Below are 18,858 nucleotides of genomic sequence, written 5' to 3'. Positions count from 1 at the left end.
TCTTAATATTGAAAAAGAAGTTAATCTGTGATTATTAAGATAGTTGTATGTTGTGATATTTGGCACTCTGTTACAGATTGACGGCACCTGAAGAATGTCAGTTGGGGAGCAGAAAGGCCAAGCAGATAGGACATTCTGGACAGTGACTCAGAAAGCAGATGAGACGACATTCCTGTTGTTCAGCAAGGACAAATAGGAGACAAGATGGCAAGAACGGAGTGCTGCTTAAAGTGCTCCTCAGCAGATGAGGCCATACTGTCACTCATCGGGGCATGCTATTTGGCGACGGTGACATATCCAACAATCTAAATGGACCCTGCTGTCCATCCTTATCATGGATCAGGTCTTAAAAAGACAATGATGTCATACCAGTCATTCACTGATGTTGTGCCTGATGAAAATTAACTACCTACTTAGTATACTTTTAGTGGAAATGAACAGGTCATTCAGTCCTCTTGGTAAAAGTTATTTTCCAATATTAAATGAAGTCAGTAAAATATACAGATCTGAAATGAAAAGCGTATAATAACTACCATGTGAAATCCCTAAAACAATAACAAGAATATAATAATCTGTCATTGGTTGTTGATGCAGATGAGTATATCTGGTTTGAGGGTAATGAGGCTCTGTCTGAAATACCGTTACATGTTTTGCTACTTAAAATCATTGTGAAGTACTACAAACATGTATTCATATAATTCAAAACAGCATAGATAATGGGGGTGTTCAAGCTTCATCTGGTCAATATTGGCCGTATGGCTTGGCTGTATTGGCGGTATGGCTCGACTGTATCGGCCATATGGCTTGACTGTATTAGCCATATGGCTTGACTGTATTGGCCATATGGCTTGACTGTATTGGCCATATGGCTTGACTGTATTAGCCATATGGCTTGACTGTATTAGCCATATGGCTTGGCTGTATTGGCCATATGGCTCGACTGTAATGGCCGTATGGCTTGGTCATATGGCTTAGCTGTATTGGCCGCATGGTTCGGCTGTATTGGCTATATGGCTTGGCTGTATTGGCCTTATGGCTTAGCTGTATTGTCCATAATGCTCGGCTGTATTATGGCCATATGGCTCGGCTATACTGGCCATATGGCTCTGCTGTATTTTGGCCATATGACTCTGCTGTATTTTGGCCATATGGCTCGGCTGTATTTTGGCTTTATGGCTTGACTGTATTGGCCATGCGGCCCAACTGTTAATGGGTAATACTTTATTAGGCTTCTACAAAATAAAACAATTGTAACTAACGGTTTTTTTTTTTTTTCATATTTTTTGCCCTTTTTTCATCCAGTTTTCTCATATTCTCAGGATTTCTTCTATTCTGAGTTCTTGCCTTAAAGTTGCCAAATGATATAATGTTTGACATTTTCTACACAGGTATGGTACAAAATTGACACACTGAAAATTTCAAATGATTTGAACGCAAATTGATGAAAATATTGGCATTTTCCTGAATTTTCAAGAAATCTTTATTCTTTTCTGGTGGTGTAAGCAAAATTGCCTTAAATTATTCACTATGCAATTAATTGTCATATTTCTTGATGCACTTACTACAGAATATATCTTTATTGCACCATAGTATAGTAATTTAAATGTTTTACATTCTACAAGTTGTTTTTTGCTGAAGAGTCAATTCTAAATCCACGGGAATACGAGAAACTCTTGGTCCATTTCTGAGGTTATGGGTGGTATCAATTACTGTATAAAAATAATAAAATGGAATAATTTCTGTAATATCTTGTGGTTCTTTCTGAGAGACAAGTGAATTTTCTACAAAATTACACCCAAAAACTGTTTATGAAATCATTTATTGGGAAAAAACAACCCCTTAGACCAATGAGAATATGGCAAAACAGCTTATATATGGTTTTTGGGTGTGTGTACGTATGTGTTAAGTTGCATAAATAAAATACACTCGGCTTTTTACGAAAGACCGGTGGTGACTTCGAACTTCATACTTCACAGTTCAAACCTCACACTTCACACTTCATATATATAATACTTAATACACATACAAATAAAAGGAAAGTCTGAAGTGTGAAATGTGAAGTGTGAAGTCTGAAGTTTGAAATGTGAAGTCTGAAGTTTGAAGTGTGAAATGTGAAGTGTGTGAAGTTTGAAGTGTGAAGTTTGAAATGTAAAGTTTGATGTGTGAAGTCTGAAGTTTGAAGTGTGAAGTCTTTTTTGGGCGTTTTTTTCTATTTTTAAAACAACCTGGGATTACCGGGATTGGACATAATGAAGTAGAATAATGATTATGGCTGAGTTTCTTCTGAAACCAGGGGCGTAATTTGAATGAATATCGTAGAGTATAATATACTGTACGAGAAGAAGATATTAAAAAGAATTTCCTTTATAACGTTAAAAGTACTGTCCCTACGTGGGATAATTTTGAATCCAGTGGCATAATTTGAATACCTTTAATACGAAAAGACCGCTAGGTAATGGCACACACCATATCTAATTTCTATGCCTTTCTGTTTCACACATGAATATTTTTAAACATATTTTCCTTTCGTTTACTATGGCAATCACATTTCTGCATTGAATGAAATTGTTTTAGCAATTTGTATGTGCGTCACCAATGTATCATTCCCGTGAGATTGTTTAAAAAATTATCCCAATAGTTTTTCTCAAGAAACTTTTGAACGGACGGACGACAGGCAGTGAATTCCCCTTATTTTTCGAATATCAACAAGTGATATAATCTAAACTCGAAAAGTCGTTTATTTTCCTAGAACATTCAAAATGTACACAATCAATAATACTTAAAACTCAAATAAGAAATGGCATACAGTTCGTTTTTGTAAACATCATGTTTGTAAACATTAAATATTGCGTTTTATAAGCTAAATTCAGGGTTCCATATTTTAGTGTGCCTTGTATAAGGAAAACGTGAGCTCAAGCTAAAACAAAACATAATCAAAAAGTAGAAAGGTCATTTTTAAGTAGAGAAATTTTGGTTTGAAAACATGTAAACACCTTTGACCTAGTAATCGAACTGTACACATCTATGCCAATACACAATAAGCAGATGACGTCAAGTCACGTGATGTTCAATCTACGAAGTGCGTAGCGTGCAGTGAAGTCTGAAGTCTGAAGAATGAAGTCTGAAGTGAGAAGTATGAAGTCTGAAGTATGAAGTATGAAGTGAGAAGTATATGAAGTTTGAAGTGTGAAGTCACTACCGGTCTTTCGTAGCTTTTACAACAGTGCTTGTGCGGCAAAGAGGTTATGGCCACTGACATTGGAACAGAGGCCCTTTCTTTCTTATTGGTGCAAAACCGTTTGAAATATAAAGGTCTATGTAGATTTCTTGTGAGAAAGTCATTCACCTGGCTTACAAAAGTTTGATGGTTCAACCCAATTCTTTCTTATGCTGGAATGTCACTATTTTGTTGTATCGTGGGTTGAAAGTTTTTAATATGTCAATATCATAATCTACAATGTAGAATTTGATTAAACCCTGACTTTTCAAAACTTCAGAATATACTAAGAAAATCAGCAAATAAAATGATAGGGTTATTTGGTTGATTTTTTGCTAGACTGATTTGATCTCCATGATAATTTGATAAGATAAATTGTGTATGAAATCTTTTCTTCTCAATCTATTCATGTGGGGAAGTTCGCAGTTTCTTGGGGAGAACAGGTTTGTACTGGTACAGAATCAAGGAACACTGGTAAGGCTATTTGCTGATAATTACATAATTGAAATGCTGTTGACAAAAACGGTGTTAAACCTAAACCAAACTATAATATTGTGAAATAAAATGTATAGGTCTGTGTGCTTTATTCTGATATTTGCCCATAATTAAAGAGATTCGAACATTTCATGCTGATTTTCAGACATTATTTTAAAGTATTTATCATATCAAATGTTTTATATCGTACTTTGTCTTTAGAAAGACAGTAATATTGTGGTTTTCATAACTTTACTCACGGATTGCCATCAATTAATAAAATGATTTTCATTGTCGTATGCCAAGGCTTTATTCTACGTTATCCGGATAAATAATGTTATGTCATTACTTCGTTTATCACATATGCTGAACTTACATAACATTTTTCATTTTTTTCCTCTAAATATTCTGTTAATAAAAAACCATTTGAAAAATCAAAATACTAAGTTTCAATAAGAGATGCCAAAGTATGTTAATGCAAAAGTACATTTATCTTCATTTCATTTCCCTGGAAATCATAAAACAATCAATTTATTAAATATTTGAATATGTATATACATGGTGGAGAAAAAAATCAATACCTAAACATAATCAATACTGTAGATACACTTGTTTACCAGTCTGTTTGCTAGAAATTTTACAATGAAAAGGTTCTGTTTGGCAAATAGGTACTTGTGCTATGAACTGACCAGCTTACTCCCAACAATAATATATGGAAAAAGGTGCAGCTTGTTATTTTTAAATGAAATGCAAACAAGTAATACTAATGATATAACAACTTTATATAAAGCAGCAACACAGATGGGCAAGCCAAGTCTTTCCTGTGAGCCTCTGGCAAATTTACATATACATGTATACGGTTATTATACAGATATAATGAATCATAAATAAATGCAACAGTTATGCAAAATATACAAGCAGTGAGTTTATCATTACTGTAAAGGTACAAATCTAAGACAATTAACAGATAGAATATTCCAGGAAGAAACAACAATATAAGTTTTGTACTTCTACAGAAGTGAAATTGCATTTGCAGTTAAAAGTGTAAGTATTATGCATAAAAGGTTTCTTTTGACAAATTTAATACTTTTGCGATGTATGTCAATTCGAAATCTGTTATGTCTGCAGTACAAGAAAGGGTCAAACTGCATATTCAAGTAAGAAATGTGTGTGTCTGTTTAGTTGGGTTTAATGTCTCACCGACACAATTATAGGTCATATGGCGACTTTACAGCTTTGATAGTGGAGGAAGACCCCAGATGCCCCTCCGTGTATTATTTCATCACAGGCGGGCACTTAGGAAGAACCACTGACCTTCCTTAAGCCAGTTGGATGGCTTCCTCACATGAAGTGAGATATTAAAGAAAAGACATCAACGAAATGCCTTTCAAACACACTGGATCCCGGAAGGATACAAGAACATAAAGATAAAATTATAGAGTATGAGAAAATATATGTTCAAACAGTGTCAAAAGTTTAATTAGAAACCCGAGCGCTTTCGGCTTTTAAAAAAGCCTTTTTCAAGGGTAGCATAAATCAAAACAGTACAATAACGGCCAAAACAGCCGAGCCATATATATATATTATCCCGTCATCAGACAATTAAAGAGGAAAACTTAGTGACCAAGAGTAAACGGGTAAAAGAGTAAATGAACACTTAACATGAAGTACATGGGCCTTAGCCGCTTCCAATAAAACGTTGTTTTTTTTATATAAATACTGGTCAGAAGTTTATTTAGTACAGATTTCTTTGGATTATAAAAGAAATGATAAAGTGTTCTATATTTTGCCTGTTTCACTGGTATGAAGCTATTATATTGTCGCGAGCACATCTCCAGAAAATGGCTCGATCCTTCTTGGGAATGCTATCAGGACAATATTTTTAGAGTTTATAGGTTGGAAGTGGCAGAGGTATTTTAATCCAGTAGAAGAGCAAACTGGTAGTCCCATGTATTTTATTGAATTATATGGATAATACACATCCACTGCGGTGTAAAATCAATTAAGTACTTTTTTTAAGTAAACACACTGACCATTGCTTTATCAGATCAAGTGGCAGTGGTGAGTTTTACGCAAAACAAGTGGAGAAATATGAACGAAATTACAAATTTCCGGTCTTGTATGATATAAAAGTTTTTCTACCTGTTATATACCGAAATAAATTAATACGATGAATGCACCTGGGACACAAATGTGTCTGTTTTAAAACACGTGTTCATTTAGCTGAGACTTTGTCGTTTATTAAAACACTTCTGTACAGTCTGGCGGGGTAAGTAGATTTTTGTCACTTTTTGAGAATATCGCATATATGCAGTGCTTATTAGGATAAGGTAATGATTTAAACACTTCATATTTAAAGGGCTACTTCTTAAGACAACCCATGTGCATTTTCATAGAATTATTTGGGTTTGTTTCTGAAAAATCGGCCAAAAACCTAACGCAAACCAGTTTCGAGTGGGTCACTGCGTAACGTAATAGTAGTGTAAAAGTGTGTGTTTGAGGTGTTGGGGGGATCATACCTAGGGGAAATCATACCTTTTGTATGTCTGGGGGGGGGGGGATCATACCTAGAGGAAATCATATCTTTTGTGTGTGGGGGGGGGGGGGGAGGAATCATACCTAGGGGAATTGTGTGTGTCCGGGTTTAACGTCTTTTTCAACAATTTTTCAGTCATATAAACGACGGTGTCTACTTGTAGCAGTGAGCACAATGCCCAACTTTATAGTGCTGCCTCACTGGAATATCACGCCGTAGACACGTGCCATGATACCCCACCCAGTCACATTATACTGACACCGGGCTGACCAGTCCTAGCACTATCCCCTTAATGCTGAGCGCCAAGCGAAGAAGCTGCTAGTACAATTTTTTACGTCTTTGGTATGACGCCATACCTAGGGGAAATCATACCTTTTGTGGGAGGGGAAATCATACCTTTGGGAATCATACCTTTTGTGGGAGGGGAAGTCATACCTAGGGGAAGTCATACCTTTTGGTATGATTTGCCCCTTTATGAAGATTTGGGGTACTGCGCATGCGTTAAAGGGGAGATTAACGTGACAACAACGTGACGATTGTTGGGAGTGATTTTAACTCGATTGGCATCAAAATTCCTGGATGTCTGTGAGGATGCCAGAAACAGTCGTAGACCTATGCAATGGTGTTTGGAGGGCTCCTAGATGTCAAGACTGGTCTTAACTAAAGTGGTACCAAAATTCCTGAAAGTCTGCCAGTCCTCCTAAAAGTGTCGAAGACCAAGAAACATTATTGGGAATGAGTTAAGAACCTTTGGCATGATGTAATCTCCCTTGGCACCAATTTCTGAAAGTCTGCGAGTCCTCCTGAAAGTGTCGCAGACCATTTTAAATGAAATAAAATAAAATAAGGACTATTGGGACGGTATTTTCTCTTGGCACCGACTCCTGAAAGTCTGAAAGTCCTCCTGAAAGTTGACCAAGAAAAATGATTTAGAATGAGTGAAGAACGGCATGGTGTAATCTCCCTTGGTTCCGATTCCTGAAAGTCTACGAGTCCTCTTGGAAGTGTCGCAGACAGTTCTGAAGGTTTTTTTAAAGGACACAAGGATTACTGGAACGGTGTTTTCTCCCCTGGTACGGATTCCTGAAAGTCTGCGAGTCCTCCTGAAAGTGTCGCAGACAGTTTTAAATTATACTAAAAGAAACGAGGGCTATTGAGACGAAGTTTTCTCCCTTAGCAACTGTTCCTGAAAGTCTGCGAGTGTGCCTGAAAATGTCGCAGACAGTTCTAAATGATTTAAAAAGAATCAGGTACTACTTGGGTGGTGTTATCTCCCTTGACACTGGTTCTTGAAAGTATGTGAGTCCTTCTTAATGTGTCACAAACCGTTTAAAGGGACTTAAGGCGAAACCAGAATGTTAAAATGTGGGCTTTTTCGTCGTTACAATCGACTCTTTGCATGTTGTTTCATGGGACTGACGGTCGGCCTCCTGCGCCACAATGAGTAGACCTTCAAGAATCGGAACCGAGGGAGATTACATCATGCCAAAGGTTTTTAACTCATTCTAAATAATGTTTCTTGGTCTGCGACACTTTCAGGAGGACTGGCAGACTTTCAGAAATTTTGGTACCAAAAAGAATTTACTCATTCTAAATCATTTTTCTTGGTCTGCGACACTTTCAGGAGGACTATTAGACTTTCAGGAGTCGGTGCCAAGGGAGAAAACACCGTCCCAATAGTCCTTGTTTTATTTTATATCATCTAAAATGGTCTGCGACACTTTCAGGAGGACTCGCAGACTGTCAGGAATCGGAACCAAGGAAGAAAACACCGTTCCAGTAATCCCTGTGTCCTTTAAAAACATTCAGAACTGTCTGCTTCAGGAGGACTCGCAGACTTTCAGAGATCGGTGCCAAGGGAGATTACATCATGCCAAAGGTTCTTAACTCATTCTAAATAATGTTTCTTGGTCTTCGACACTTTCAGGAGGACTGGCAGACTTTCAGGAATTTTAGTTTAGACCAGTCTTAACATCTAGGAGCCCTCCCAACACTATTGCATAGGTCTACGACTGTTTCTGGCATCCTCACAGACTTCCAGGAAATTTGATGCCAATCGAGTTAAAATCACTCCCGACAATCGTGCCAGACGTGTTTCCACGTTAATCTCCCCTTTAACGCATGCGCAGTACCCCAAAATGCAAATCTTCATAAAGGGGCAAATCATACCAAAAGGTATGACTTCCCCTAGGTATGATCCCCACCCCCCACCCCCGACTTTTACACTGTTAGTTGTGGCATCGCATATATTTTACAATTCTATAATTACACTATTACGCATACATATATGCACATTATTAAATGAACACCACTGTCTTTGTCTCTCCGAAATATTTTGAATATATATTTGTTGTAATACATTCCCACAGTCTAAAGAATTTATCTAATCATGTTGTTACAATTATGTAACCTGATTGCAAATACAAGTAATTGTTGTTGGTGTTGGTGGTAATGTCGTATAGCTACCTTGGCACACGAGCTGCATGTGCCCTATGTTACGAAAGCCCGGTAGTGACTTCATATTTCAGTATTCCCGTTTCCTATTTCCTATTTCTCATTTCTCAATTTACACAATAAAACATAGAAACTATGAAATGAGAAGTTTGAAACGTGAAATTCTCATTTTTCACTTCATACTTCTCAACTTTGGTATCGAAATCGTGAAATGTGAAATTCACATTTCTCAATAATTCTCACTTCACACTTCTCAACTTTGGTATCGATATCGTGAAATGAGAAATGAGAAGTGTGAAATGTGAAATTCACATTTCTCATTTCTCGATTTCGATAACAAAATCAAGAAGTGTGAAGTGTGGGCCACTTTTGGTAAGCAGGACTGGCGCTGTGGGATGAACCAAACGCCCGGTTAAGGCGCCCGATGCTGACGCTCATCAGATACCATAAAAGGTGTTGGTTGATACAGACAGCAGGACGGTGGCCAATGAAGTCGAAATCCGCTAAGGAATGTGTAAAAACTCACCTGCCGAATCAACTCGCCCTGAAAATGGATGGCGCTGAAGCGTCGAGCCTATACCAGGCGGTCGCCGCAATACGAGCCCCCAGGGAGCTATGCGGCGACGAGTAGGAGGGCTGTCTTGGTGAGCGTAGAAGCCCGGCGGGTGATCGCGAGTGGAACCGCCACGTGTGCAGATCTTGGTGGTAGTAGCAAATATTCAAAAGAGAACTTTGAAGACTGAAGTGGAGACGGGTTCCATGTGAACAGCAGTTGAACATGGGTTAGTCGGCCCTAAGGCATAGGTGAACTCCGTTCTGAGCAGCGGGGAAGGGCGCTTGCACAAAATCTTTCTGTTGGTAATAGCACGCCCCGCTTCCAGCCGAAAGGGAATCGGGTTAATATTCCCGAACCCGAGCACGGAGAGCGCCTCGCAAGGGGCTTGTGCGGCAACGCAAACGACCTCGGAGACGTCGGCCACGGCCACGGAAAGAGTTCTCTTTTCTTTGTAAGGGACGAACTTCCTGGAATCGGCTTGCCCGGAGATAGAGACGTTGTGCCCGTAAAGCAGCGCGGCTCTTTCGCTCTCCGGTGCGCCGTGGTCGGCCCGTGAGAATCCGAGCGAGACGGTGTGAATCTCGTGCCGGACCGTGCCCATATACGCAGCAGGTCTCCAAGGTGAACAACTTCTAGTCGACGTGGACTGCCTCAGCTTATTGGCAGGGCAGTGGGCTTCGCGCTCCGCTTCGTCCGGAGACTAACAGCCAACTTAGAACTGGTACGGACCAGGGAAATCCGACTGTCTAATTAAAACAAAGAATTGCGATAGCCGTCACCTTGTGTTGACCAATGTGATTTCTGCCCAGTGCTCTGAATGTCAAAGTGAAGAAATTCAACCTAGCGCGGCTAAACGACGGGAGTAACTTAAGGTAGCCAAATGCCTCTTCATCTAATTGCTCAATTTACCAATAAAACATATAGAAACTATGAAATGAGGAGTGTGAAATATGAAATTCACATTTCTCTCTTCACATTTCTCAATTTTGGTATCGAAATCGTGAAATGGGAAATGGAAAATTCACATTTCTCATTTTTCACTCCACACTTCTTGAATTTGTTATCGAAATAGTGAAATGAGAAATGTGAATTTCACACTTCTTATTTCACGATTTCGATACCAAAGTTGAGGTGTGGAGTGAGAATTGAGAAATGTGAATTTCACATTTCTCATTTCACGATTTCGATACCAAAGTTGAGAAGTACGAAGTGAGAAATGTGAATTTCACATTTCACACTTCTAATTTCATAGTTTTTATGTTTTACTGTGTAAATTGAGAAATGAGAAGTAGGAAATGGGAATACTGAAATATGAAGTCAACTACTTAGTTATAAATATGCTGATTAAATTTAGTTTTAGTCTAAGACAAATGGAGTATACAAATTGTTGGCAAAAATAAAAGAGTTTCAATAATCACTTGATCCCGATCAGCATAGAATGTGGTGCGATATTCTCAAAAAAGTCTCAGCTAAATTAACATGTGTGTTATGAAATGGACATATTTGCGAACCAGGTACACCTATCTCTTCCATTTAACTCAGGTAGAAATTCCTTTAATTCATAAAAGATAGGAAATATTTTTTCTCCACTTGGTCTGTGTACAATTCACCACTCAAATAACATTGGAGCCACTTGATCTGGTAAAGTAATGGCCAGTGTGATGAATGAACTCTGTCTAATAAGTTCACTAACCATAGTGTTTTGACCTAAGTGAATTATTAATTTATTTAGATCTATTATACATATCAAAAGAATACACAACTGCCCTGCAGCTCTCCTTCCCAACAAACGCTAAGATAACATACTTAGAGTGATGTCACGTGTACCTACATTAATGGTTGGGTACGAAATGTCTGTTGCAGGGTCATTTGTCTGTATATATGCTATATAAATTACTATCATGCATTTTTCCATTTTTCCTTTATATCATTAGAGCGTCATTGTGATGCCTGTCAGAAGGCCGTGATGTGGATCACGTTTACTTTGAGTCATGTATTCTGACTTTTGAGTGAGAAGATACCATTCCCCCTTTTCTCCTTATTAATAATTTTCAGTAAAAATTACATTATACTAGTAAAATGAAGCGCTTTCGGTATCGGAATTTTGAATCCAAATTATTATTTCCAAAACCTAGTAACAGTACAAACAGACCTTTGATTTGGCATAAAAAATGACATCATTATATTTTTCTTCTTTTTTTATTGTTGAAAACCAACATTCTCTATCTCTAAAACAATGGTCAAAAGGGGATACGCTCAAAATTTATGTTCTTGGGATTTTGACCGCTATGTCACTTACAGCCAAGGGGGTTTCGACCAAGGGAATTTTGAAGTACGTTCGCTAATAGAGCCGCCGCTGACGGAACCCTAGATGATTTGATATGCGGACCCATATCTAGGGTCTTGTGAGTAGCAAAAAGGTTCGATTTAGTAAGGCGAGAAAACATATTTTAAGTTAACGATTTTTCCAAAAGTAATTAACCTGCATAGTATGGTCTGAAAAATAAAATACTTGTAAAAATTTTAGGTAATTTTCATCGGCAGTAAATGTGCAAATCAAAATGAGAACAAATGTAATGGAACCTATGTCATTCAGTTGGTATTTCCATGTAGAAGTTGTTATGAAAAGAAACTGAGAAATGTGCTTGCTCAAAATCGTTAACAAGGTTAACAACGACACCGACGCCGGGGGGTTTCGCAATAGCTCTAGTCGCTTTCGTCTTGGTGGACTAAAATTTTTATCCCATTTGAACTTCGATCGTTAATTCCTTCAAAAACGGTGCCATGTCGGACCACTCGAGCATATTATTTGTGAGAACTATACCTTGAAAATATTGTCAGAAACCGCTAGCCCGAATTAAACAGTTTTCCTCGGACGACCTTTACCAAAACTGTTCAATTAAGCAGTAAAATTCTTGTGAGCAATCCAGGGCCATGGTGGTCCTCTTGTATATGTGTTCTGTTGGATAAAATATCCACAACTGTGTTAAATGATATAAAATTGAGACGACAAAAACATAAAACATATCTTTTGCACTTTTATTCATTTATTTATACCTCATCACAAATCACATAATCAAAAGTAGATATTTTGTATATTGGTCGTACATTATAAAGTGACACTGGATGTGCAATATTACAAATATGTTATGACTTACATATCTGGATTTGCGAAATATGTTAGTGAATGGCAACACTAAATTTGGTTAGATGAAACTGAAAAATGTACAGTATAATTTTTGTTATTATTAATACGTTTCTAATAATTTTATTTAGAAGATTTATAACATTACATTAAACAATTAAAACGCAACATCTTTCTTCAATTTAATGTAGTGTTTTGTGCTAATACAACTTTGTCAATAATCCAGACTTAATCCAGACTTACTCTTTTGTAAACAACTGAAGATACCGGATAATGTTTCAAAGAAAAAATAGAAAAAAGATCGACAGCAATTATTAGACTGTGTTATTGGAACGCATCATAAGATATATATACAAGATGGTTTGTTGCTATATAAACCAGTAGGTCAAGCGAATTAACAAAGCTCTAGTTTGTAATTTAAATCTTTTTCATGAACAATAACAAAACATGAATTTGATGTGGATAATTTCAGAATATAATATTTATATTATATCAATGTCTTTCTTGCTGACGAAGCATGATTTTATATATATACCGCATTTCAAAGGACTATATGCATGCAATTCTTGTAAGCTTAAGCGAACTAGTAAATGATCCACGGGGCCTTACTTCTGAAAGAAGTCAAAAACAGGTTGTAAAAAACCTAATTTCCCCCTTCTGTTTCTTCTTTTCGTAGATTCTTTTGGCAACTTCACTTCATCTGTGATCGTTTTCGTCGTGTCTTTAATGTCTGTTCTCAAACTATCAACGGATTCGCCTATCGTTGCTCTTTTTCGGCACTGTTGAAGCGATGCTATACGAGCTTGAAACCCAGCGCGTTTCTCGAGCTGTTCGCTCTCTATAAGCAAATCTATATGTTCAACAACACTGAGTGGGTCTGGTCTTAGCGCAATTTGCCGTAAGATATTATTGCACTCGTTTATCTTTTCCATAAGTTCAACAATATCGTCTTCAATATCGTATAGTTCCTCATACATTCTTTCCACGACTGTCTTTCTTGTCATTTTTTCATTTTTAGCCCTCCGGTACTTTTCTAGTTTCTCCGTGTATGTCTTCTGTTTTTTAACGGTAACGGATGCATATATGTATGGTGTGTTTCTGTGAATGTTCCAGAAGCACTTGTCAGAGCACTGGGTGCAATAACCATCTCTATTCATTGCCGAGCATCCTTTCTTATCTTCATCATTTGGGATCCTGCAATCTTTATGACACGTCATATGACAATTTAAGCAGTTAGTAACGTGCTTTCCTTTCGGTAAATCTATTTGTTTTTGATGTGTTTCAGACACTGTGTATGTAAAGTCCTTATTAGCTTCTATCTGCGTTTTATGAATTTCCATTATATTTATCTCAACACGTAGTTCTTCTACTTTATTCAGTCCATCATCTAGCTTTGGTAGTAGATTTTCCATAGTAATTTCTATGACCTGTCGTTGCTCAAGAACATCCCTGGTTTGTCTAAGACTTTTTGTCTTCATCTGTGTAAGCTTACTGAAAAACTTTTCGAAGCTACTGCAACCCATATCCCAAAACATTGGAGAGAAGCTGGAAATATTTTCACCACAGTTTTCTGCAAAAAGACCAGAATTGTTAAATGGAAAGAACTCTTTATAGGGTAATTTAGCTTCTTTCAGAGCTGACAATACTTCAGGAGGCTTTCCGTCTGCAAATGTTACCAGCATGCAAAAGTTGTCTTTGATATCCTGACCAAAAAGGGACATAATTGCATTGAAGATGTACTTCTGTGTTGGAGTAAGCCTTGCATCTGGTGCTTTGACCAGAAAGCATACGGCATCAATCAAGACAACGCCACTTTCATCTTCCCTGGAGAACAAAGTCCTTATCTGTTCAATTATCTTTTTGTCTCGTTCGATCCCTCGAGTGTCACCAAATCCTGGAGTATCTATGATGTTGAGTGTAAAATCAAGGCGACTTCCTCGTATAGGATTTATTACATAACATGTGATCCACTTAGTCTGTGAGACAGCCTGAAATATGTGTTACTGTTGGTTAGCACTGCGATATTATAATACTAGAAGTGAAAATTTATATACGTTAATATCATTTTTACTGTATCGACTTAAACAGAATTGCCTTCTCCTTGGTATTATAATGAGAGTCCAAATATGTCCGAAAGTGGAATAAGTTACATGAAATGTCTTAAATAAAACGAAGTTTATGTACCTGATTTCTATCAGAGTTCTCTTCGTCGTCTTCTAAATCGACAATGGTAAGTCTGTATGGGTCACTCCAGTTAACCCCTAGTATATGATTTATCATTCCATCAACCAGTGTACTCTTCCCAGTTCCTGTTGCCCCAACCAGCATTATGGTTCTTTCCTTGGAATTAGTTTTCGTAGCCTCACCTAACGAAATAAGCATAAGACATTCTCGAAATATTACTGTTATAGCATTTACCACTGTTTCGCTTTTATACATCATCATCATCATTATTATGGTGTTATTACTACGATTTTACAATAATCATATCATTATAATTAGTTTTGTATTAATAATTATAATGATAACAATAATAATAATAACAATGATTATAACCAGAGGTGCTTTTGAGAAAAGCGCATGTCTCCCACAACTGCCTAATCATCTAATAGTAAGTCTGTCTTTATTTACTGTTTACGTGTTGGAGTAAGCGCCCTATTTGGTAATTCACATGTTGGAGTAACCGGCCTATCAATAATTATGTTTAAGGGCCATAATTCCGAAGTGCCTGTGCCGATTTAGCTAGTTATTGAACTTGGCCGAGGACTTATTGGCAAACACACTTTGTTCAAGATTGGTGAAGATCGGATGGGAAATGTTCGACTTTGAGTGCGGACAAGATTTGTGACAGAATGACACACACACACACACACACAAACGCACACACACACACGCACAAACGCACACACACACACACACAGGAGTAAATCAATATGTCTCCGACACCACTGTGTGGTGGGGGACATAATAACTACATGTGTGCCAAATAAGACAGTGATGTCCCCAGATATTTAAGTAACATATGTTACTTGATGACAATGCAAGACTAAGTAATCTTTTATATTACCTTGCGTTGTGGGGTGAGTCAAAGTGGTTGGGGCTATGGATACTACAAAACATTAGAAGAAAGAAAATATAAAAGAAATTCATAAAATAAAGTATGTATTTTACGGGTGGGGTGTGGGAGATGGGTTGAATCCTAAAAACAACAACATTCCTATGGCGTTTCATGACTCCGGGTCAGATGCTTTCGTTCGACACACACTTTTGTGCATTTAATGCACAGATTTGACAGAGTCAATGTCAGGGGTCATAAATCTGACCTAGCTGAGTAAAATCCTAAATAACACCCTTGGTGCACGACTTCACATCTTTATAATATTCTTATATGTTTCTATGACACTAAGTCAAATACCCAATGAGATATGTGCGACATAAATATTTAGGCCCCTTATGCATACCTTTGACTTTGATATGTCATGGACCATAATTTTTTAACTCTGGTCTGGCTCAGTGGTATCAGAAACAAAACCCCAGATGCACAACTTCACAAGCAGAACAACAATCCCTTAATGTTTCGGGACTCTAGGTTAAGTACTTTTTAGATATGCAGGACACAAAGTCGGATGTAGAGACAAAGACAAATCTAAGAGCCCTCACCACATTCCCCTCCAAAAAATTGGGGTGTGTGTGCACAATAATAATTACAATTATTATGATGTTTATTATATAGCTATCATGTCCAGGTAAATGAATGGAAGAGTGGAATCCTTGAGTGATAATGGTCCTGACATTGTAATAGTATCCTAAGGGCTTAAGTCCGAGGGCTACTAGCCGCTTCCAGGTCGATTATCATTCAAAGGCTCTCTTATGTATTTCCCTGTTTATTACATTTTACGTATAATGTAGCAAGACTAAGTGAGCCATATTCTGGATACTATCACAATAACCGGTTATCGGACCACAACGGGTGTGTTGATATCTTATATTATTAAATGATTTAAACGTTTCTTCTTATTGTGATAATAAACAACTTATAAAGCGGCGACGTACCTTTCATTATACATACCTACAACCAGTTTTCTTGTTTTTCCCTGCACGTTTCGAGCTTTTATATTTTCACTGAACGGAACCTTTTTGAGAGGGATGTTTATGTCTGGTAATTTAACATCGTACATGAAATTCAAAAGTTGATGTGCGGCAGACTCTATTGTATTCACAGTGTCACTCACCTCACTGTACGGCCCTTCACACTCTTCACATACCATTCTTACTTGAAATACATACTCAGTATTAGATTTCACATTATTCAGTGTCACAGAACTCGTTTCGGCCCATTGTGGATAAAATGACCATTTTGCACCCTCAATGGTTTCTTTGAATCTAAGCTGGTAGCGGTGGTCTTGGAATACTTCTTTCGGAGAAACCCATGTCAAGCAGATGGAATCGACACGCACATGCCCAACAACTGTAGGTTTCCCTGGTTTAGTCTTTTAAAGAAACCAACAAAATTTTATTATACAATGTATATCAATATCAGATCCCTACTGGATCACATTTATTCTGAAAGAAAACGTCTACAATTTTCATTGGTACTGAATAGTTTTTCAGCTTGTACATTACGGCTTGGATGATTTCAAAACTCCCGCTTTTGCAGCTTTGGGTATTGTATAATCATTCCTAGGCTATGTTGCCTTAATAATTTTGTATCATGCAAAGTTTGAAGTTTCTGTAATATCTGAGGTTCCCTCTCTAAATTTCATTCCTGCCCATGTTTTCTCACTCAGGGCCAATTACGGGGTATTTTGAATGGGGGACTATACGCCGCCTTTCATGAAATTGCACTGTTCATCGTTAAAGGTTCACCGTCGTATGAACATATTTGTTGATGTCTTTAAATTGTTTTAATAGTTGCAACATGTGCAAAAGTCGAGTTCTGCTCAACCCGGGGCTAGAAGGCGTGGACGGTAGTATGAATATCCACCAACGTCCATGAACAGGGTCAATCAAACTGGGTATGGAACATTTTCATTTTTGTCGTGTGTCGTGTTGAGTTTCCACTTTTTCGATTTTATAGTACCATTTAAGGTTTATATGGAAAGGTCTTTTAAATCTCTGAACAGATACAACCGATTTTGGGAGATTGATGTATTTCAATTTTATTTCCTTTTATATAGATTTAAAGAGCATAACTCTCCGTCATTGCACATATTACGGCACACATTTAATTTGCAGATAGATGCCAAAATTCTGTGATTCGGTTCCCTCATGCACGGAATAATGTATAAAATGCAATAAAACTTTTAGGTATAGAGGGTTACCCCTATCGGTAATGATGCAAGACGTTTAATATCATTTAGTTGTTTAAATCATTTTTGTTGTTGTTGTTGTAATAATGAAAATTATGTTTAACTGCTTAGAGATTTCAAATACACTAGTTTATATACTTTCTACATACAATAAAAAGAAACAGATGTTTGAAGATTATAGTTCGTATTAAGATGGCACTATAACCGTGGATAAGGTATAAGATAAATTTATGACTTTCTTACCAAATTACCGTCATGACTTCTCTCCACATCAGTTGAAACCACTGATTGTTTAGAGACAACATTTCTGTAACAAAATTCATATAATTAAGACGTTTATGTTGGATAATACCTATTCAAAGACTGTCTTTTAACAATAATGATATTATTCTCACTTCGATAACTTGAAATAACACAATATTAAAACAGATTAGATCAGTAGACACGTGCTGTCTTCAATAGAATTTATAACTCTGACGACAACTGCATGGAGAAATCAAAGGCCTGAAGGGCCTGAGTCGGCTAATGATTGATGTACTGACAGTATAGTCTACCAGTTTCAGTTTGTTTTTAGTTTTTTTCTTAAAATTTCATAACACAGCTCGATATTTACCCAAAATATTATATCCGGATACGATTACACTTTTCTCCAGTTTCAACAATATATTTTACAAATTGTGATGATACGAAGACATTTAGCAGCAATTGGCAGTATCTGACATTGAAGTTTACGGTTAAATTACCTCTTATTTAAATCTTTTCATAAAAAAGTTGTTTCGTTTCGTGAATGCAGCCAAACATAGACGATCTACTTTCGATTTCAAAAACTACAAGAAAATACAATTTAATGTTTCGCCGATTTGTTTATTTCTCGAAAAATAAGAATTAAAATCATTTTTAATATCAGTAGTAACTGAACAAACCAGTAAGAGCTTCTTCTTCCGATAATTTATCCGTTTACTGACTGCAAAATTCAACCCACGCAAAGTTTATAGAAATCATACGATGCGTGTTTACGTTCAATGTGGGAGAATTAAGGCTAATCGGCTATGTTACCTAACGCATCCAGACGATTCAGATTTTGTTTTTAAAAAAAGCATTGTGTGCGTTTCTGTAATTTTATATACGTTTTTATACGCTTAGAAATTATTAGACATGCGTATTTGC

At 37.1% G+C, this 18,858-nt stretch overlaps 1 protein-coding gene across 4 annotated transcripts in view; it reads right to left on the bottom strand.

Moving 5' to 3' along the window:
- Positions 1-12,262: 12,262 nt before the first annotated feature.
- The window catches only part of LOC123537493 (uncharacterized), a 38,486-nt gene continuing 31,890 nt past the window's right edge, over positions 12,263-18,858 (bottom strand). For all 4 annotated transcript variants that reach the window (XM_053528036.1, XM_053528035.1, XM_053528034.1 and 1 more), the window contains 4 exons: positions 17,935-17,998; positions 16,452-16,872; positions 14,567-14,748; positions 12,263-14,370 (listed from right to left, as the gene is read on the bottom strand). In XM_053528036.1, the coding sequence (XP_053384011.1) occupies positions 12,988-14,370; positions 14,567-14,748; positions 16,452-16,872; positions 17,935-17,998 (2,050 nt within the window). In that variant the 3' untranslated portion in view covers positions 12,263-12,987. The remainder of the gene's footprint in view (positions 14,371-14,566; positions 14,749-16,451; positions 16,873-17,934; positions 17,999-18,858) is intronic.

The sequence above is a fragment of the Mercenaria mercenaria genome, chromosome 17, assembly GCF_021730395.1.
Source record: "Mercenaria mercenaria strain notata chromosome 17, MADL_Memer_1, whole genome shotgun sequence".
Taxonomy (NCBI): Eukaryota; Metazoa; Mollusca; class Bivalvia; order Venerida; family Veneridae; genus Mercenaria; species Mercenaria mercenaria.
This window is presented reverse-complemented; position numbering and strand designations above follow the sequence as displayed.